At 37.3% G+C, this 21,872-nt stretch overlaps 2 protein-coding genes and 1 pseudogene across 5 annotated transcripts; all 3 read left to right on the top strand.

The window, feature by feature from the left end:
* The first annotated feature begins 434 nt into the window (after positions 1 to 434).
* On the top strand, positions 435 to 1,505 carry LOC147272957 (uncharacterized). The gene has a single exon (XM_086228673.1). It carries the CDS (start codon positions 435 to 437, stop codon positions 1,503 to 1,505), a length of 1,071 nt encoding a protein of 356 aa, XP_086084799.1.
* Positions 1,506 to 6,880: 5,375 nt separating this feature from the next.
* On the top strand, positions 6,881 to 8,185 carry LOC147272956 (receptor-like protein kinase FERONIA pseudogene; annotated as a pseudogene).
* A 3,275-nt stretch (positions 8,186 to 11,460) lies between these two features.
* Positions 11,461 to 15,451, top strand: LOC147272955 (zinc finger protein 7-like). 4 transcript variants are annotated; one of them, XM_086228670.1, is made up of 3 exons: positions 11,461 to 11,763; positions 14,128 to 15,017; positions 15,138 to 15,451. In XM_086228670.1, the coding sequence occupies exon 2, from the start codon at positions 14,232 to 14,234 to the stop codon at positions 15,012 to 15,014; it is 783 nt and encodes a 260-aa protein (XP_086084796.1). In that variant the 5' UTR covers positions 11,461 to 11,763; positions 14,128 to 14,231; the 3' UTR covers positions 15,015 to 15,017; positions 15,138 to 15,451. The 4 variants fall into 4 exon arrangements, with proteins under 4 accessions (XP_086084796.1, XP_086084797.1, XP_086084795.1 ...); XM_086228671.1 differs by having other exon boundaries at positions 14,123 to 15,017; XM_086228669.1 differs by having other exon boundaries at positions 11,461 to 11,766.
* The last annotated feature ends 6,421 nt before the right edge of the window (positions 15,452 to 21,872 follow it).

Here is a 21,872-nt window from a genome sequence, read left to right as displayed (position 1 = left end):
TTATGCCTGATAACCAAGTTTTTCTGTTTAGTTAGTTAATTAAAATTGTCATTGCTTAGTTGGCATTGCCTCATAGGGTGATGTTTGCATTGCTGTAAGAGCTCATAGGCTCGTGTGTGTGGTATCAGTCTTAAGGCTGCTACTATGTCGTTTTGTATAACTGATTTTCTGAAATGGAATATAGTGTGCTGGGGTGTGCATCTTGCATATCAGTGAGCATGACATTTGCGTGTACCTTCCTCTTCCCTCTCTCATTGCTCAAAACTCTCTCTGTAACTCTCTGCTCTCTTTAGTCTTTATTCCTAGTTACATTCCAGGCACCATATACAGCAAATTCAACATGGTATCAGAGTCAGGTTGGTTCTGTGACTGGGCGTTGTACTGTGTGTGTGAGCTAGAGTGAAACAGAGGAACAAATCCATCTAGATCTAGGCATGGCTGGGTCTGGGAGTGGTGAGCTACGAGCTCCCATTTTTGATAGTACTGAGTATGAGTTCTGGAAGGTGCGCATGGTGACTATCTTCAAGTCACATGGCATCTGGAAGTTAGTAGAAAAAGGGATTACAATCCCAGAAGCAAAGAAGAAGAAGGAGAAGGCTAAGAAGGAAGGAGACTCCAGCATCGATGAGGAAGATGAACTGGAAGCTTACATGGAGGAGCAGAATATGAAAGATGCAAAGGCATTGGGCATCATTCAAGGGGCTGTATCCAAAGAGATTTTCTCTCGGATTATCAACCAAGACACTGCCAAGGGAGCTTGGGATCTTCTACAAACAGAATACCATGGTGATGAACAATCCAGGTCTGTTAAATTGCAAAGTCTGAGGAAAGAATTTGAATACATGAGAATGAGGGAGAGTGAAGCATTGTCTGAATACTCTACTCGTTTCTTTGATTTAACTAACCAAATGGAAAAATATGGTGAATGCTTGTCTCAACAAAGAATGGTGCAGAAGGTCTTAATCAGTGTAACTAAAGTCTATGATCCTATGTGTGTGGTGCTCGAAAGAACTAGTGACTTAAATTCTGTGTTTGTAAATGAAGTATTTGCCTCTCTCAAAAGTTATGAGTTAAGGCTAAGCAGGCATGAAGAAGATGATGAGAAGGTGGAAAGGGCCTTTGCTAGTATGAATGTTGGCTCCAAAGGACAGAACAATCAAGCAAAACCTCACAACCATGATGGGGGGAAAAGAAACTTCAAAAGCTGGAAGGGAAAACCAAAGAAATGGGATAACAAGGCTCAATTCAATTTGAGACCAGGAGGTGACTCTGGGAAGGCAAAATGCAAAGTGTGTGATAAGGCTCACTATGGAGAGTGCTGGTTCAAGGGAAAAGTGAAATGCTACAATTGTGATAGGTTTGGGCATGTAATGAAGGATTTCCATCAACCACACAAGAAGGGACAGATTGCTAATTATGCAAATCAAGTCCATGAACCTGCCAATGTTCTATGCATGCCACAAAGCCTCTGTGGAGAAAGAGCAAGGTGTTTGGTATCTAGATAGTGGCTGCAGCAATCATATGACTAGCCATGAGTCACTTCTGATCAACATTGACAGAAGCATGAAATGCAAAATAAAGATGGGGACTGGAGACATTGTGGAATCAACTAGGAAGGGAGTCTTGCCTGTGCAAACCAAGGGATGAACAAGGTATATCACAGAAGTTATGATTGTGCCAGGATTAGATGAAAATCTTCTCAGTGTTGGACAAATGGTGGAGCATGGTTACTGGCTGGTATTTGGTGAGTACATGGTGACCATTTATGAAGATAAGAGCATGAAAGCTCCTGTGGCAGCAGTTCAAATGAAAGGGAATAGGTGTTTCCCACTTGTACTCGAGGACATAAGTCCAATGATGGCAAAGAAGGCCACAGTGACTGGTTCAAACTGGAAATGGCATAAGAGACTTGGCCATTTGAATTTCGAGAGCATGCTGCAATTGCAGGACAAAGCAATGGTGATTGGCTTACCAAAACTCACAAAAGGAGAGCATGTCTGTGAAGGATGTGCTTTGAGCAAAAGTCACAGGGAAGCATTTGATAAAGGGAAGACTGTTAGAGCTAGTGATCTGCTAGAATTGGTTCACACAGATGTCTGTGGACCAATGTCAGAAACTTTGGGAGGAAACAAGTATTTCCTCACATTCATTGATGACAAATCAAGAATGTGCTGGGTATATTTTTTGAGACAAAAGTCAGATGTGTTCTCTGTATTCAGAAAATTTAAAGCAATGGTGGAACTTCAGTGTGGTTACAAAATGAAGAAAGTAAGAAGTGACAGAGGGGGAGAGTATACCTCAATGGAGTTTGAAAAGTTCTGTGAAGATTTTGGAATAGAAAAGCAACTCACTGTTGCTTATTCTCCTCAGCAGAATGGAGTGGCTGAGAGGAAGAATAGGACAATCATGGAGATGGCAAGGGCTATGTTGCAAGAGAAGAAACTACCTACTTATTTTTGGGGGGAAGCAGTTAACACTGCTGTGTATCTTCTAAATAGATGCCCTACTCGAGCCTTGATTGGTCAAACTCCATTTGAAGTTTTCAGTGGAAGGAAGCCAGGAGTGAAGCATTTGAGAATCTTTGGTTCAATGTGTTATACACATATCCCTAATCAATTGAGACACAAGCTGGATGATACAAGTCAGAAATGAGTGTTTGTTGGATATGGAACTAGAGAGAAAGGGTATAGGGTGTTCGATCTCAAGAGCAATAAGGTGATAGTCTCTAGAAGTGTGATTTTTGAAGAGTCAGCAATGTGGAATTGGGATTCAAAGTCCACTGAATACATATCTGTTCCTTGGAGTGATGAAGAGGATTTCCATACTGCAGAAACTGAATCTGAGCATGAAGCCTTGTGTCCAACTTCACAGAGTCCCTTCAATCCAATTGCATCTCCTAATGCTAATCCAAGTCCTAGTATCTCACTTACATCACCTGCTGCAGCAACTGAAATTGACCTTGCAAACACATATGACTCAACACCAAAGAAGTGGAGAAGCCTAGATGAGGTATTTGCTCACTGTAAAATGAGCATTGTGGAACCAGAAACCTATATTGAAGCAGCAAAAGACAAGGCATGGCAGAAGGCTATGGAAAATGAAATTGAAATGATTGAGAAGAATCAAACTTGGCAGCTGGTTGATAGGCCAGGGAACAAACCAATTGTTGGTGTAAAATGGATATTCAAGACTAAACTTAATCTTGATGGGTCAATACAGAAGCACAAGGCTAGGTTAGTAGCCAAAGGCTATACACAAAAACCAGGGATTGACTTCAATGAGACATTTGCCCCTGTGGCAAGGCTTGACACCATTAGGACCTTAATTGCTTTATCAGCTCAAAAGGGTTGGAAGCTTTATCAGTTGGATGTCAAATCTGCTTTTCTAAATGGAGAGCTAGAAGAGGAAGTGTATGTAGATCAACCTGATGGCTTCACTGTTAAAGGCCAGGAAGACAAGGTATATAGGCTGCACAAGGCTCTTTATGGTCTAAAGCAAGCACCAAGGGCCTGGTACAGCAACATAGACACATATCTGATGCAGTGTGGATTCGAGAAGAGTCCTAGTGAAGCTACCCTTTATGTTAAGAACAAAGAAAACCAGGGAACACTCATTGTCTCACTTTATGTGGATGACATAGTCTATACTGGCAGTAGCATGAACATGCTTGAAGACTTCAAGGCAGAAATGATGAATAGGTATGAGATGACTGATTTGGGACTACTACATCATTTTCTAGGAATTGGTGTAATCCAATTAGAAGGGAGCATCTTCATTCACCAAAAGAAGTATGCTCAAAGTTTGCTAGAAAAATTTGGTTTGAAAGATTGCAAGGCTGTCTCTACACCTCTAGCAACATCTGATAAACTCAAGAAGGATGATGGAAGCAAGGCAGCTAATGAAGCACAATACAGAAGAATGGTGGGAAGTTTACTCTATTTGACAGCTACAAGACCAGACATCATGTTTGCTGCAAGCCTCTTAGCTCGATTCATGCATTGTCCATCAATGAAGCACATTGGTACTGCAAAGAGGGTGCTGAGATATATACAGGGAACTTTGGATTTTGGCATCCAGTACAAGAAAGACACTGCTGCAGTCCTAATAGGGTATTGTGACAGTGATTGGGGAGGAGATGAGGATGACATGAAGTCTACCTCAGGTTATGCATTTTCATTTGGAAGTGGAGCTTTCTCTTGGGCATCTGTGAAGCAACACAGTGTGGCTCTATCAACAGCAGAGGCTGAGTATGTCAGTGCCGCAGAAGCAACAACACAAGCCATATGGTTGAGATTTGTGTTACATGATTTTGGTGAGGAACAAATGGAAGCAACCCCACTCATGTGTGACAATACATCAGCTATAGCTATGACTAAGAATCCTGTCTTTCATCAGAGGTCTAAACATATTAAGAGGAAGTACCATTTCATTAGAGATGCCATTAATGAAGGTGAGATAGAGTTACTGTATTGCAAGAGTGAGGAGCAATTGGCTGACATTTTCACCAAGGCTCTTCCTAGAGAAAGATTCTACGAGCTGAGGAATCATCTTGGAGTGATATCAGTCAAAGCCTTAGAAGGGAGTATTAGAGTTAATTAAGGCTTATGCCTGATAACCAAGTTTTTCTGTTTAGTTAGTTAATTAAAATTGTCATTGCTTAGTTGGCATTGCCTCATAGGGTGATGTTTGCATTGCTGTAAGAGCTCATAGGCTCGTGTGTGTGGTATCAGTCTTAAGGCTGCTACTATGTCGTTTTGTATAACTGATTTTCTGAAATGGAATATAGTGTGCTGGGGTGTGCATCTTGCATATCAGGGAGCATGACATTTGCGTGTACCTTCCTCTTCCCTCTCTCATTGCTCAAAACTCTCTCTGTAACTCTCTGCTCTCTTTAGTCTTTATTCCTGGTTACATTCCAGGCACCATATACAGCAAATTCAACAGTACATTCAAGTGTGTCTCTTGATCTGGATTCAAATGGCTCTGTCGATCTTCATCCAAATAGCTAGCTAGTCCTCCTCTCTTTCAAACTTAGAAAGCTCCTTAACCCCAAGAATCACCAACTGTTGCCCTTTGCTGTGAGAAGAGGTGTATTTCGTTGACCATACCAAATGAGCCTCTAGCTGCTGTAATAAGCCGTGACTTCAATGATGTCACAATAGATGTCAATATTTTTGTTGAGGTACGTTTTGAGTTGTGACGTTGAGGGTAAGATTGTAATGAAGGGTCATATAAGGGTGAACATGAAAATGAACACCGATATCAAAATTTCGATTTGCCGTTGTAAATTTTTTTCTTTTTTAATTCAAATCTTAATTAACCTTTTGCCTATACTTCTTTTTTTTTTACAAAAACCTTTTGCCTATACTTCAAAAGCCCACTAACAAAGGAAGCAATTGCGCTTTGCCTCTAGGCTTTTGGTGGATCAGTGGATGTACTTTCACATGACCAAAAAAAAAAAACAAATTTGAATGCTTTAATATTATAGGTTATGGATAATTTGTTAGTTTAATGTATATTACTAGTCTTTTCCCGCGAGTGTGAAGTGGCTTTTTCTATTGCGCAAACACCGATATTTTGGCAAGCGTAATTCGTTTAATAGGTTTTTCCTATTTCTATTATCAAATTACAAATACAAACAAACCTAATTCTACCCAAATGAAAGACCCAAAAAAAAAAATTGAATATGTAAAATTAAGGATAAAGAATTAATGAAAAATTAATTAAGGAGAGATAGGCGGTAAACCAATTCTCATGGGTGGGAAAGTGAATTTGGGAAATAAATAACTGACTATTGGATTTAAGCCGAAACGATCTCAGTCATTCGGACCCGGAGATAAATTTTAGGATTTAAAAACTGTTTAGTTTTATTATATAGACTAGCCTCTCCACACTCGCTCCTGCAAATGTGAAATGGCTCTTTCTATTGCGTAAAAACTGATATTTTGGCAAGCGTAATCCGTTTAAGAGACTTCTTCTATTTCTATTTTCAAATCACAAATATAAACAAACAAACATAGTTGTTCAACCCAAATGAAAGACTAAAAAAAAATTGAATATATGAAATTAAGAGGAAATTAATTAAGAAGAGAAATTAACGGAAAATTAATTAAGGAGAGAAGCAGCAAACTAATTCTCATGGAGGGAAAGAAATTTGGGAAATAGATAAATGATCATTGGATTTAAGCCGAAACGATCTCAGTCATTCGGACCCATAGATAAATTTTAGAATTTAAAAATCGTTTTGTTTTATTATATAGATTTTTAATTAAGGGTTTTTTTTTTCATATTTAGTACATAAACTTTGACTATTGTCTTAATGTGGTACCTAAACTTTTATTTGTCCCAATTGAGTACCTAAACTTTTATTTTGTGTCTAATAGGTACCAAAATGAATTTCTGTTAAAATTGTCAACAAAAGTTAAGGGCAATATAGTCACTTCAAAAAATTTATATTTTAATTATAATTTTTTTATTTTTTTTGTTTGTTGTTTTTTTTTTTAAATAATTTTAAGCATATAAAAAAAATAATTAAAATATATTTTGACTTTATTGCCCCTATAACAGAAATTCATTTTAGTACCTATTAGACACAAAATAAAAATTTAAGTACTCAATTGGGATAAATAAAAATTTAAGTACCACATTAAGATAAGGATCAAAATTTATGTACTAAATATGAAATAAACCCTTTAATTAATTACAACTTATTTGTCTGCAAGAGCATAAAACAACTTAGGCAAGGTTGGTGAGTTTGAGTATCTAAGACGAAAGTTAGGCAACGCGTGCGTGATCATAAAGCATAAAGGGTTGACTGTGAAGACTTGAGTTTTGGGCTTGGGCTGCCCCTTGTTCATCATCATCTTACGTATATTTACTTGATGGCAGGCAGCAAATACAATAGCATAGTCGCGGGTAAAAGGCCGAAAGCAATCAATCAAAACAGGATTATGGGGTTTACTCCACAGTCTATCTCATGTTTCTTCTTATCTCCAAGGAAGAAAAAACATCATCAAAATTGGTCCTTTCCAGAACAACTATGCCGTCGCTTTTCACTGGATGAGATGAGAGCAGCAACTCAATGTTTCAGTGATAGCTCATTTATTGGCCGCGGTGACTTTGGCCCAGTGTATAAAGGGTATATCAACGATGGGACCACACTCGTTGCAATCAAGCGTTTTTTTGGAGATTCAAAAGAGGGAATGCGTACATTCAAGGCGGAGGTGCCGCTACTCTGTCAGCTGCGCCACCCCAACCTTATCTCTCTCATCGGCTTCTGCCAAGAAAAAGATGAGTATTTCCTTGTTTACAACTACACGCCCAATGGCAGCCTCTCTGCTAGCCTCTTCGAGGCTGGAAAGCATCCGTTGTCATGGAAGCAGAGACTGAATATCTGTATAGGGGTGGCGCGTGCAATACACTACCTCCACGCAGGGGTTAAGCATGCTATCATCCATCGAGACGTTAGATGCTCCAACATTCTATTGAACGAAAGCTTCGATGCTAAGCTTTCAGACTTGGGGTTGTGCAAGATGGGTCCCCCTGCTTTGTCAAACGCAGTAATCAGAGTGGAATCGAGGTTAACGGGTACATATGGGTATCTTGATCCAGAGTATATACTTTATGAAAAACTTACGGACAAATCTGATGTGTTTTCATTTGGAATGGTGTTACTGGAAGTTTTGTGTGCCAAATCTTGTTCAAGAGACATAAGAACAGGCATCAATGGAGGCGAGACTTTTGGGCCTGATATGATGGATCCATTTCTAATTGGCAAAATAGCTCCAGATTGTTTGACAAAATATATGGAGATCATCCAGAGATGTGTTCGCCTTACAGCAGCCCAAAGGCCCACAATGGGTGAAGTGCAGGTGGAACTTGAGTCTGCACTGGAGCTGCAGGAGAGTGCAGACACCACCAACCTTAATCCTCCCGATCACGATCACTATACCTTCCAAGGAATATCATTTTCTGGAATCAATCACATTCTCTTACAAGTGTTTGGGCTAGATTCAAATGGGTCTGTTGGTCTTCATCCAAATGGGTACATGTAGATTCTCTTATATGTATTTGGGCCTCCGTTTTTCTTGCCTTTGGTCTCATACTGGTTTCTGGCCTATTTGGACCTGTCATTGTACTAGTTTCGTTTCTTTTGTTAGTTTCATTATTAACTTATTTTTGAACATCTTAAATACTTTTTACGAATTTGTTGTCTAACATGGTATCAAAATAAATGTATTGTTGATGGAGATGAAGGAGGAGTACCACTGAGTGACTCCAACCCTAGCATAATTCGGTGCCTTTGAAATATATATTTTATGGCCTCAATCTCAGACCCAACTTTATGAAGGTGTGAAGCTTGGTTGTAGAAGCAAGCATACCTTTTGACCTGCATACCATCTCTCTCTCTCTCTCTCTCTCTCTCTCTCTCTCTCTCTCTCTCTCTCTCTCTCTCTCTCTCTCTCTCTCTCTACTCCTGCATGATACTAGCGGGAGTGCCTTTGAGATCTTTATAAACTTCAGACTGATTTTAAAAACATCAAAAAATGCTAAAATGTCCATGCACACGCATTAAAATTAACGGAAAATCAATGAATTTGACCAATTGGGGAACAATGCAAAGATTTGATACATGGAAACATTGAAAAAAAATTTAAGTTCCACAGACTAAAATGAAAATTCGAATACACTACAGAGGAGGTAAAGTGTAACTCTTTTTGAGAGCAGGTAAAGTGTAACTTGGCCATTGTAATTCATCCACAATCTTATATTAAATCTCTTCATACACTCTGCCTCCCAAATGAAATTGCATGAATTTTTCTAGTTAATAAGAAATAACAATTAAATTCATATTCAAATTAGAAGTTTGAAAAAGTAGGCTAGCCAATTCAACAAATTGGGAATGATAAAAGAATAATTTCTTTTCTCTTTAGTGTTATTTATGAAATTAGAGAATTGGTAAACCATGTGGATATGCTTAATTATTACTCTATGCAGGCATATACCAACCACTTTTACATCGTATCTTAAATTTTCTACAAATATGGCGCCACATGTTTTTGTTATTAAAACTAAAGCAATGAAGCATGAGAATAAAGAAAGTAGTCACTAATATAGTGGATTAGGAATGTAGAATTTAATATTGAATTAGAGGATGCAAATGCAATTATCATTAGGAATGATATGATTTACATCTTCACTAGAACTCTAGTGGTGCATCAATAAAAAGGCCGAGAATGGTGGATGCTTGGTGGTGGGGGGACCAGTTAAACTTTAAACTGAGCCCTATCTTGGAAATCACGTTCAGCTCAACAATGCAAATAATATATCATTACACACATTAATATCTTATTTGTTCATAAAATGAGTGCTTGTATTTTCATAGTCATATTTTCTCATCCACCTTATATTAATCCACCATTAAATTTGAAAAAAGTTATAAAAACACTCTTCCTACCCACCTATCTTATTCCATAATTCTTTTCTTTCATATACCATAATTCTACTCAGTCATCAAAATTTAAAATTGATGATACTATTTGGTTGGTGCCTATATATCTATTAAAATGTATGATTATTCTATACCCTAAATCCTTATTTATTTATTTATAGTTTTAGATCAAGAATTCATTCTATTCTAATGTTTCTTTTGATTTTGAAATTGAATATTAATTTTAGGGATTTAAATTGAAATTTAGGAATGAATTATAGGAAAGTAAGTGTTTGAGTTAGTATATCAAATGATATTATAGTAATAATGAGAGATGAGAAGAGTGTTTTTATATTATTTTTTCAAATTTGATAGTGAGTGTAAAAATAAAGTGGGTGAGAAAATAAAATAGGTGGTAATAATATAAACACTCTTTGTAAATAATAAGAAAAGTTATGAGTGGACCCAAATCTTTTTTGGTCAAAAGTCAACTCAACTTTGAGTAATTAAACATTATTATATTTTATATATATATATTTTTGAAAAAAGATTGTCCAAGATTCCTTTCCTTGGGAAAGGAACTGTTTCATCGTTTAATCTCTATTATGATCGGTTCGTTTATTTGGCTGAATAACAATTAAAAATCCATTAGACAAACTCAAGCTCACGTGATATATTGTGCGATCGATATGTCAAAACACATTGAAATCGTTGGATTCGTTAATTAACTTTTTTATGGCTGCCCGATATATGAAAATAAAATATTAAATATGAAAAGAAAAACGAATCCGGCCTCTTTAAACATGTACATGTGCTTAGAGCCCTTAGGCTTGTAGTACTACCTAATTATAGGCATGTTTCACTTGCTAGCTAGCTAGGCTAGCTAGTTGAGCACACCAGGATACATTAATTATTCATACACATAACTTAACCTCATTACTAGGAGATTAAAGAGCTTGGTTCTGCACTCTCTTGTCTGTTATATATACAAGTTGGCCTTTTTGTAAGTAACATATCATAAATATTTGGAAAAGATTTATTTGTTATGTTCTTGCTCTTTTTAGTATGTTCCAAAAAATTTGGTGGTTCAAAACTTAATCCTATCCATTCAAACCGGCCGGATTCAACTCAAACCAATTCAATTTATTCGGTTTCAATTATATGATTTTGGTGGGTGGGGTTATTGGTAAAATCATATTATATAATAAATGTTGGGATACATGGCTTTATATGATTATATGCATGCCCATATGCCCAATTGGCATGAATGTGTGTGTGTGTGTGTGTGTGAGAGAGAGAGAGAGAGAGAGAGAGAGAGAGGGAGGAGTAGTTTTATAATTATGTTCTGGACGTGCATGCATTGTGAGTTATCTCAAGTACTTGAAAAAGTGAGAAGTATGGAAGAGAGAGAATCTTTGGTGGGACTCATATATAGCTAAAAACACTCTTTCCTTGGCTTTGGCTTTGCTTCTCTGTCTCTCTGTCTCTCTCTCTCTCTCTCTCTCTCTCTCTCTCTCTCTCTCTCTCTCTCTTATGTACTATATCCTAGTTGTAGTTGTTTGTGTAAGCAGTCGTTGTTCTGTGGCCCAAAAGTTGACAAAGCAATAGTACAATGGTTGTTGTGAGAAACGTGGAGTGTTGTGAGAATGTCTTATATAAGTGCTTAATAGGGTTTTTATCTAAATGTCTTTATGTATCAGAACTAGGTTCACTCACCTATAGTAGACCAAATGATCATATATACTCCACATAATCTAACATAAATTATCCACACATATAAATATATTAAGTGACGTAACATGTGCGGGTGTGAAAAATGTAATGTGCCATACTCTAATTTCCTTCAACTGAGAGTTGAGAGAGAGAGAGAGAGAGAGAGAGAGAGAGAGAGAGAGAGAGAGAGAGGAATTATATATGTCATATCCTTCCTTTATCTTTCTTAAATTTGTCCCCACACTAGCTTTTGCTCTGACTCTCTGACGTCCCACCATTATTCCCCACCCTTCACCAGTCACCACCCTCCTCTTACCTTTGCTTTCCCATGATTAAACATCAATCGATACAATACCCACCTTCTTTTTCCCCTCTTTCTTGTCCATTTCCTTTTTCTTCAAATTTTTAGTACCTTCTTTCTTTCTCAGTCTCAGTCTGTCTCAACTCACCCACCAATCTGTTTTGGTAAAAGCCATCAAACCCACAAGCCTGTTCTGTCTTCAGTTCATCATCAACCGTACTATCTGACAACCAACACTGAAGCACATGTCTCCAAATTTAAAGCACTGTGAATGGATATCAAGGAGCTAGCTACCCAATTGATCTTGATCATCTTGATGGTGGTACTTTGCTCTGCCATCCTTCTCTAATTTTTACATGTTCTTGTTTATGTGTGATTGCATAGAAATCACCAGTTGATAGTCTTTTATTTTATACTAGCTAGGCTGCTTTCAAATGTTGTTGGATTCAGGGTCTCATGTATATTGACCACTTTCAATCCCTGGCTACAATTCTGATAAGTGGCCCTCAATTCCCTTCGCCCCCATGTTTTGGAATAGTTTCTGAATTTGCTTAGTCTAGAAAAGATGTTTGCTATATGTTTTATTTCATTTTTCTATACAAGGTTAAAATTTTCCAAAAATATTTCAGGATGAGATACCAATTATGTGTTTATGGCATGCAATTCCTAGGTCTCTCTAATCTAATCTGTCTTCTACAATCTTTATTTCTTCTAGTAAGTTATACCACTTCTAGATTTAGTGTTCATATAATAAATTTCAAAACCAATTTCCCCTTAACACCTCCCCAATTCGTTAATTTGTATGAAGTTTTCTTGCAAAAAAGTCACCTAAAACCTTACTTTTGGCTAATTTGAGGGTGAATTTGAGTCGAGTACTAACTTGCTTCAGGGTAGATATTGACAGAACTAGATTCCATGCTTGCATGTTTTATGATATACTTGTTGTTTTCTTAACCATGCTTTAGATTCTTGGCCTTGGTTACCTTTCCTTATAACATAGTTTTCATAGATGTTGTAGTTGTGTATTACCAGTTCTAAGTCCTTTGTCATTTTCTTAGAATTTCATCTTTCTCTTATCCTCTTACTTGACTGGAATTTGTTTATGTTTGACTAAAGTTGGCAAATGTTTTTTTGGTGTAACTAATTTATATGTTTGAAATTCCTTTAGTGCAAGTGCTTATATAATTATAAAAGTAAAAAAGGATATCATACCATTAGTATGTGTTTTATCTCTGAGAGCTAGCTCATTCACTTGATTGCTTGAAATTTTGAGTGGTGTTTTCTTTTTCCCTAAAATACATCTTCCTGCTCTGTGCATGTCTTATCACTTATTGGATACCTGCTTTTCTAATTCTATCCTGCAAAGTTTTTCCTTGTAAGAATCGATTGGACGCGGTGGCTTAGCCTTCATGTATCTCTTTTAATATATATACTCCTCTCTGTGGCATTTCAAGATGCTGGCCTCTTCTCTTGTTTTTGAAATAAAACAACAGAATGTTTCATTTGTTTGTAATTCTATGTCTTTTGACGATGCTAATGCCTATTTGGGCGTGTTTGCTTTTAAGAGATGAGAATTGTAATCTCATTCTCTCTGCCTCTATATCTACCAAAAAATTTGCTTACAGATGGGATCACCACAGAACCAAAATCTTTAGCATTGGATTCTACTATTTGAGTGAGCTTTGAGCACCAGATAATCTATGGGTTAGGATGAGTTGAATCTTATTTGTTTAGAAAATTGTGGTATAATGAGAGATCATAGTATTGGTGGCAGTAAGGACACCTTAATGACCGCTTGTATTCCATAGTCCAACAACTTTTAAGAATGGAAAGATTACAAGGGTGTTGCTTAAATGAAGTTAGATGACAGAAGTTTCAAGTGCTTTTAATGTTATATGACTGTGATTTTGAATTTTTAATATTAGTTATCTAAAGTCTACATTATAGAAATATGAACTGAGTCATCATAATGACACAGAGATAAACGAATTTTTGGAGTTATGTATACAGAGGAAAAGCTGATTAGGATGGTTTTGGTCTTCAGAAACAATGTAAAATAGAAGGAGCTGCCAATGTTGTTCAAAGAAAATGTTTGGTAATCAAGGTCCGTGGCAAAGATAAAAGAACTTATGGATAAGTATGCTGCAAAATATGTATCCCTAACTGCAAAGTTGGAATAAGGTTTCGTTGCAATGATAATGAGTTGTAATGAGCTTGATTCTTTGAGGTGTATAAAGGGATTACAAGAATGTATTAAGGAAATGTAAAAGAAATTAGTCTAAAATAAGCCAAAATATGAGTGGCGTACAGAATGTATTAACGGATTGGACCCATTACTTGAATAAAGGCATATAACTTAGGGGTGTGTGTGACATCTTTAAATATTTTTATGTTTCTATCTTTTTGCATTCATACTCTTTGTTTAATTTATAATACTTGGTACTTGCACTTCAGATTTTTTATGTTTCCCCTCTCTCTGCTCCGGATTTTAAGAGTTTAGCTTTTGTATATTGGTTCTTTAAAGTTGGACAGATACTTATAGGGTAAGTTGCAATCGATCAAAACATAAGAAATTAGTTGTGATGAATCAAGAAGTTTATACTGTAATTTTCAAGTTCATCTTTTCCTGTCAGGTGAAAGTGAATTCTTATATGTTGTCTATTCTTTGTATCTCAAAGTGCAGGATAAGATCATCTAGTCCTTACTTATCGTGTAACAGACTGGCTCAATACGATTATTTCAAGTCGGATATGTAAACTGTCTCCTCAACTAAAAGACAGCTCAATCATGAAAACAAACAGCTTTGACCTTGAAGTGGAAGCCCCGTCAAAAAATGATTCTGATGTTAGCAGTCAAGTTGCTTCAAACATGTCCATCCAAGAAACTTCTGCTAATACCTCCAATGATAGCATCACTAACTCTGTCCATCATGCAAATTCCATTGCAGCTCAAGAAGGGTTGCGGCCGATTTCCCTTGACTTGACTCTTAGCTTCAATAATGAGGATTTAGGGGGAAGGGATTCAATAGGACTCTCATTGTCAAGCACAAGTGAGAGTAGTAATGAACCTGCATCTCATAAGACAACAGCAGCCGCCATTCCACGAGTTTTTTCTTGCAATTACTGTCAATGCAAATTCTTGAGCTCACAGGCTCTCGGTGGCCACCAAAATGCACATAAGAAAGAAAGGACACTGGCAAAGCGCGCTATGCGAATGAGTATTTTCTCTGAGAGGTATGCCAGCCTGGCATCTTTGCCTCTTCACGGATCGTCATTCAAGTCGCTAGGAATCAAAGCACACTCATCCCTGCATCATGGGTTTGCACCACCAGTATTGAGGCCTGCTGAGATTGGAAACAGTACTGCAAGGTTTGAACATGGGTATTTGGGTGTACCAATTTTCTTGGTGGATGATGGCGCGGAGCTGTCATGGCCTGGTAGTTTCCGTCAGGTTGCTGAGAGTAATACTCATCCAAGTTTTGTACTGACTGAAAGTTCAAATATAAATTTTGAGATCACACAATCAGTGGACATAGACAACTCTACACCAGATCTCACACTAAAACTTTGAAAGGTTTGGTTCCTACAGGCTTTGGTATTTCTATATGTTGTTGTTCTCTCCTGTACAGTGAGATACACATGAACCATTTATATGGCTCAAGTTTATATTCTTTCCCTTTCTTCTTATTTGCAGCACTTCGATGTTTTTACCTTGTCAGTGTATAAGAGCTCTATGAGGATTATTTGGGAGCTCCTTTGCGATCTTGTGACATAAATGTTTTGGTTTGCCATGGTACTAGTGCTAACTCTATGCTCGGTCATCTTTCATTTGCCCTTTCTTGCCCCTACATGACCGTGGAGCATGGATTCTAATTTTTATAGAATTACAATCATTTCAAACTTGCACTTATATATATCCTCAGTTAATTCTATGTTACATGATTTTTCTCTGAAAACTCATTGTATTCTGCTCCATGGTGCATAATAAAGTACAAATGTGGTTTGTTTTGTCTTTAATTTCTGCAATGAAGGGACCAGTATATGCTCAGCCCACTAGCTATTATGAGCTAGCTATATGGTATATATAACTTGTAGCTAAATATTTGATGTGAGAGTTCTGGTCTTCTGCAATATTTGATATACATTTCTTAAACTTAAGCCATGCTGGAGCCTGGAGTGAGTCAAAACGCAGTTGTTAGGGAGGTCAAGTCTTGTTAGATGGTTGAAATGTGCTTTGGAATGATCTTCCTGTTACTATAGAAACTGTGACAAATATGCATATTATAATTTTCAAAGTAAGCACTTTTACTTCCCTTATAAAACACAATTTACATCTAAATCTCAGGTACATAAGTTAGAGCATTCAACCCAAAACCAATCGCTAATAGGTGGAGAGGCCTATGACATTATATATTGTAAGACAAGGTTCTAAATTCCTGATATCAGATACTTTGAACATTAGGTACATAGTGTCAAATATCATGGACAAAGAGGCAGAGTTCAATTTATAAGTTATCTTAATAATAATAAGGCTTTTTCTTTCTGGTCCAGAGGCATGAGGGTAAATTACTAAGCATATTTGAAGCCACCAAGCATCCATTAAGCAAAAGAAATACAATGGCCAAAAAAAAAAGAAGCAAAAGAAAGACGTCCATATTTCGGAAATAAAAGTGTTAAGAATTAATGTTTGATCATTTCAAAAAATTTGTTCTCCAAAAGCATGAAATGTAGGTATTGTTTATGATTGTTGTCGCCAATGAGGCAATGAGGCCATCATATATATTTTTTGAACATATAGTTTTACATAGGATAAACACGACAGAAAAAGATGAGCATAGGCAAACTAAGCTGCTTTTATGTTAAGACATAAAGTCAACTGATAATGATCAACTACTAACCTGATGAAGGCATACTTCTAGCAATCGAATACCTCCGTTCAACATGCTCAAGTCTTCTAACCAGCACAGAAATGAATGAACTCTCTCACTAATAGGGCAGAGCTATATCATTCTATTAGCTGTGTGATCAGGGACCTATGCTTATATAGAGTACTCATAGAATCCTAGTACATTCCTCTCATAAAGGACTCCAGAATTCAATCCTAATATGACTATAAAAACTTGCTTAATCAGTACCTCACATAAAGTACACGAAAACTATTTTTCTGAGCAAATCTAGTCCAATGCAGATTAGTAAACCTGACTCAAGTGGACTCTTATTGATGGTGTTCTCATAACAATCCTATTACTTGCTTCTCAAGTATTAGTGTGTTGTTTAATTCGAATAGGACAATGCTTAGGTCCATTTATTTCTTATACTACGACCTCAAAATAATAGGACCCTTTCAACCTTGAACCTATATGCAAGATGAAGATGATGGATGAAATGACGAAGATGAAGATGGAGATAAGGAGCAAGCTCCAGAGACTCTGTATTAATTCATTCACACCAATTACATGACTGATGTCCCAAAGAAAACCGTTGTGTATAAAAGCATCTCTCTACTTTGTTCTCAGTCCCCAGCCACGTGTCTCCAATACACCCATTAAAATTGTAAAGCAGTAAATTGTAAATAACAGTAAATTGTAACTAATTGTGATTGAGAAAGTCATAGTGATCTTATCAACTATTCCCTCCTTCGCTTGGACCTTGTCCTCAAGGTTCTTCTGTATTATGTAACTATAATCTGTATAAAGCAATCTCTCAAAACTGGAAATTTGGAAATTTAGTGACAAAGTCATCAAAATCTTCCCAAGTGGCATCTTCTGTTGCATTACCCTTCCAATGGACGAGTATCTGAACACCTGCAGCATCTCCCTTCTTGTACAACCTTCTTTGCAACACTGCTTGAGGCTCTGTTTGCATCAATCCATCATTAGTAATGATTGGCAGCACCAAGGAGGGTGTGATATGAGTTCCTAAATGTTTTTTGAGGCAGCTAACATGGAACACAGGATGGATCCTAGTCCCTGCAGGAAGCTTGAGTTTATAGGCCACTTTGCCAATCTTTTCAGTCACCTCATATGGTCCATAAAACTTGGGATGAAGCTTGTGAAATGAATGTGAAGCCAATGACTGCAGTTGGAATGGGACTAACCTGAGATACACAAAATCTCCAACTTCAAATTCCCTCTCGGTCCTATGTTTGTTGGCCTGAGTTCTCATTCTATTCTGTGCATTCTCCAAATTGGTCCTCAGCATTGACAGTACCTTGTCTCTCTCAACCAAGGTTTTTTCCACCAAGTCCAACCTAGCTGAGCCAATCTCATAAGATGAAATCTGAGGAGGCTTGTAACCATAAACCAATTCAAATGGTGTGCTCTTGGTAGCAGTGTGATATGCCGTGTTATAGCTCCACTCTGCCCAAGACAACCAATTCACCCAACTCTTAGGTTTAAATCCAGCAAAACACCTTAGATAAGTCTCAAGACATCTGTTCAAAACCTCAGTTTGTCCATCACTCTGCGGGTGGTATCCTGAACTCATATTCAGTTTTGATCCTTGCAACTTGAATATCTCCTTCCAGAAAGAACTTACAAAAATGGGGTCTCTGTCACTTACTATGGTGGAAGGCATTCCATGTAGTTTGAAAATGTGATCAATGAATACTTGAGCCACTGTCACTGCTGTGTAAGGATGAGATAAGGCCACAAAATGAGCATATTTTGTAAGCCTATCAACTACCACATAAATCACAGTTTTTCCCTTGCAATTAGGCAACCCTACTATGAAGTCCATGCTGATGTCAGTCCAAATTTGTGTTGGAATTGGTAGAGGTTGGATTAATCCAGGTGAGGCTATGGTTTCATATTTGTTTTGTTGACAAACTCCGCACTCAGCTACCCATTTCCTCACATCTTTCTTCATACCATGCCAATAAAATCCCCTTTTCATTATGTGATAGGTCTTCAGTATTCCAGGGTGTCCTGCAGTAGGAGTAGAATGGTGCTCCTCAAAGATTCTAATTCTCCAAGGTGAAGTGGGGCTAAACACAATCCTTGACTGGTATTTGAGAAAACCATTGTCAACATGAAACTTCCTGAGCTTTGAATCAGTACTAGCCATTGTAGGATCCAAGTTACTCAATTCTTGCAGCTTGTTAATTATCCAATTGTCTTGTTCCACATGTCGTCTCAACTCATCAACCCATCCAAAATAAGGATAAGATATGGCCTTACATTCAAATTTGGACTCAATGGGATCTTCATGTAGCTGCTCGGAACCTTGGACTCTAGAGAGGGCATCAGCAACCACATTTTCAACACCGTGCTTATACTGAATCTCATAATCAAACCCCAATAATTTTGCAACCCACTTTTGCTGAAATGGAGTATTGGCTCTTTGGTTTAGGAAGAACTTAAGGCTATTGTGATCGGTTTTAATTACAAAGTGCCTCCCTTGCAAGTAACTTTGCCATTTCTTCACAGTATATACAATTGCTATTAATTCCCTCTCATATGTTGATAAGGCATGATTCCTTGGCCCCAAAGCTTGACTAGCAAATGCTATTGGTCTGCCTTGCTGCTGCAGCACTACTCCTATACCATTACCCGAGGCATCACACTCAATCTCAAAAGGTAAGTCAAAATTAGGAAGAGCTAGGACCTGTGGTGAAGTCATTATCTCCTTGAGTCATTGAAATGCTGCAGTTGCTGTTTCAGTCCAGTTAAAACCCTCCTTCTTTGTTAATTGGTATAGTGGTTGGCAAATTTTTCCATAGCCAGGAACAAATTTCCTATAATAACCTGTCAATCCTAAAAATCCCCTGAGCTCCTTGACTGTGGTAGGAATTGGCCAATCAACAATTGCCTGCAGTTTGGATGGATCAGCTGCTACCCCATCTCTGGATACAATATGGCCAAGGTATCCCACTTTGCTTTGGCCAAAAGCACATTTTTGTTTTTTAACAAAGAGCTGATTCTCATGTAGTATATGGAAAGTTTGTTGTAAGTGGGTTAAATGCTCCTCCCAATTCCTACTATAGATCAATATATCATCAAAAAAGACCAAAATGAACTTCCTGAGGTAGGGTCTAAACACATCATTCATAAGGTTTTGAAAAGTGGCAGGGGCATTGGTCAACCCAAAAGGCATGACCAAAAACTCATAGTGGCCTTCATGTGTCCTGAATGCAGTTTTTTCAATATCTGAAGGATTCATCCTAATTTGGTGATACCCGGATCTCAAGTCCAATTTAGTGAAATATCTAGCTCCATGCAATTCAACCAATAGATCATCAATCAAAGGTATGGGGTACTTATCTTTGATTGTGGCTTGGTTTAGCTCCCTATAATCCATGCACATCCTCCATGTGCCCTCCTTCTTTTTGACTAATAACACTGGTGAATAGAAAGGACTATGACTAGCCCTGATGAAGCCAGAATTAAGAAGTTCTTGAACAGCTTTTTCAATTTCTGTTTTTTGCAAGGGACCATAATGATATGGTCTAATGCTAGGTGTTTTGGATCCTGGAATGAGTGGAATCCTGTGATTATGTGGTCTTGAGGGCGGTAGAGTAGTTGGAGTTTGGAAGACCTGATCATATGCAGCTAACACTTCTTGCAACTCTTCCAATTGCTGAGAAGTTAAGTCACTATCCTCCATAGACTTGGATTCCAGTGAATACAATAGGATACCCAAACTTGAAGTTTGCAAAATTTTCTCAATCTGATGCAGTGTTGCCACCTGTACTAGTGGAGCTTGAGGGTCATTGGTATCCTTACTCTCAATTCTGTGCCTCACCTTGCCAACATTAAATTCCATGGTGAGAAGTTGAAAATCCCACAAAACAGGACTCACTGTTGATAGCCACTGAACTCCCAAAACCACATCACAACCTCCCAATGGCAATGAATACATATCCACTTGACACTTGTAACCACCCATTGACAATGGAGCCTGCAAACACCTTTTACTTCTCACTGTCCCCCCATCAGCAATCATTACTTCAAACTCAGATGTACTATGAGCATGCCAACCCCATCTCTTAAGCAATCTGGAGTCAACAAAGTTGTGAGTGCTACCCGAGTCTAAGAGAATCCTCACTGGTTGATTCTTAAGTAATCCCCCGACCTTCATGGTTCTTATGGAACTTTTAGCAGATGTACCATAGAATGCACATTCACTAAGTTCCATATGTTGTAATTCTACTGTTGGTTCACTACTTCCTTCACTATTATCTTCAACATCAGGTAACTCAAATTCCTCCTCGTCAAAAGTCACATCCAGCAGCAATAGTTGTTTCCGATTGCACTTGTGCCCTCTCATATACCTTTCATCACAGTAGAAACACAAACCCTTGGACTTCTTATTTTGTACTTCTTCTGAAGTGAGTTTCTTAAAAGGTAAGTGCCCTGTGTTTTGAGCTGGACCACTTTGATTATAAATGGGCTTTGGAATTGGTAACGAAGCTAAGGATTGGGGTTTGGGGTTGGTGATAGCTTTTGGAATACCCAATTTTATGAAACTGAATTTAGTCTCTAGTGAAACACTGAATTGATATAATTGTTATTTTTTGTCAAGTAAAGGTGTATTATTATTTTTTTTCCATACAAAATAATGGTGTAATTATTTTTTTATTCTAGTTAATAATAATGTAAAATTATATTTTTTTAGAGTAACTGAATTTTTGAAATTCAATTTCACTGATTCACGTCAGCACGCGTCAGCGCGCGCATCAGAACGCGTCAGAAGGGTAAAAAATGTATTATAAGTTTTAGGGGATTTTGGGAGAGTTTTTAAATGGGTGGGGGTTTAGGAAAACTTTTAGGTTGGTTTAAGGGGTTTTAAATTACCCACTATTTTTTGAAAGCTCTTACATGGGTAGTTCTTATGCTTATGCAGACACACAAATTTATATTTGGTTATCATAAGTTAGAAAGTAAGTTTATTATAACCAACTTATGTAAAAGTTATTGATGATCATGTTTAAAGTGTTTTTTTTTTTTTTTTTTTTAAGGAAATCACATGAATTTAGTGGACTTATAGACACATGTAATTAACAGGGCATCATTCACTTCCTTTTAAGTCAGCTGTTGATCTTTATAAACAAAAAGTTTTTAATTTGTCTAAATTATTTTAATAGTTTTAATAAGCAAAAGATATTTGAGAAATTTGGAAAAATGACCTTTTTTTTAACACACTAAAGACTTTTAACCCACTTTTCATAACTCTTAGAAAACTAGCCAAAATAGGAATGGAAAAGACTTAAACACTCTTCAAAACCAATAAAGTTTCCTTCTAAGACCATCCTCATCTGCTCTCATGCCTGACTCACCCTCTCCCCTCTGGCCTCTCTCATTTATGTCAGTCTCTCATTCTCCTCTTACATCAGTCTCCACCTCACGTCCCATTTGACTTCATCTTTTTTTCTTGTTAGCTGCAAGATTTGCTTAGAACATGTTTGAAATAAGTCATCAAATTGTGGTTT

This window comes from Dryas octopetala, unplaced genomic scaffold, assembly GCF_963921425.1.
Source record: "Dryas octopetala unplaced genomic scaffold, drDryOcto1.1 SCAFFOLD_75, whole genome shotgun sequence".
Lineage (NCBI taxonomy): Eukaryota > Viridiplantae > Streptophyta > Magnoliopsida > Rosales > Rosaceae > Dryas > Dryas octopetala.
The sequence above is the reverse complement of the archived record's forward strand: the minus strand, read 5'-3'. Positions and strand labels throughout refer to the sequence as shown.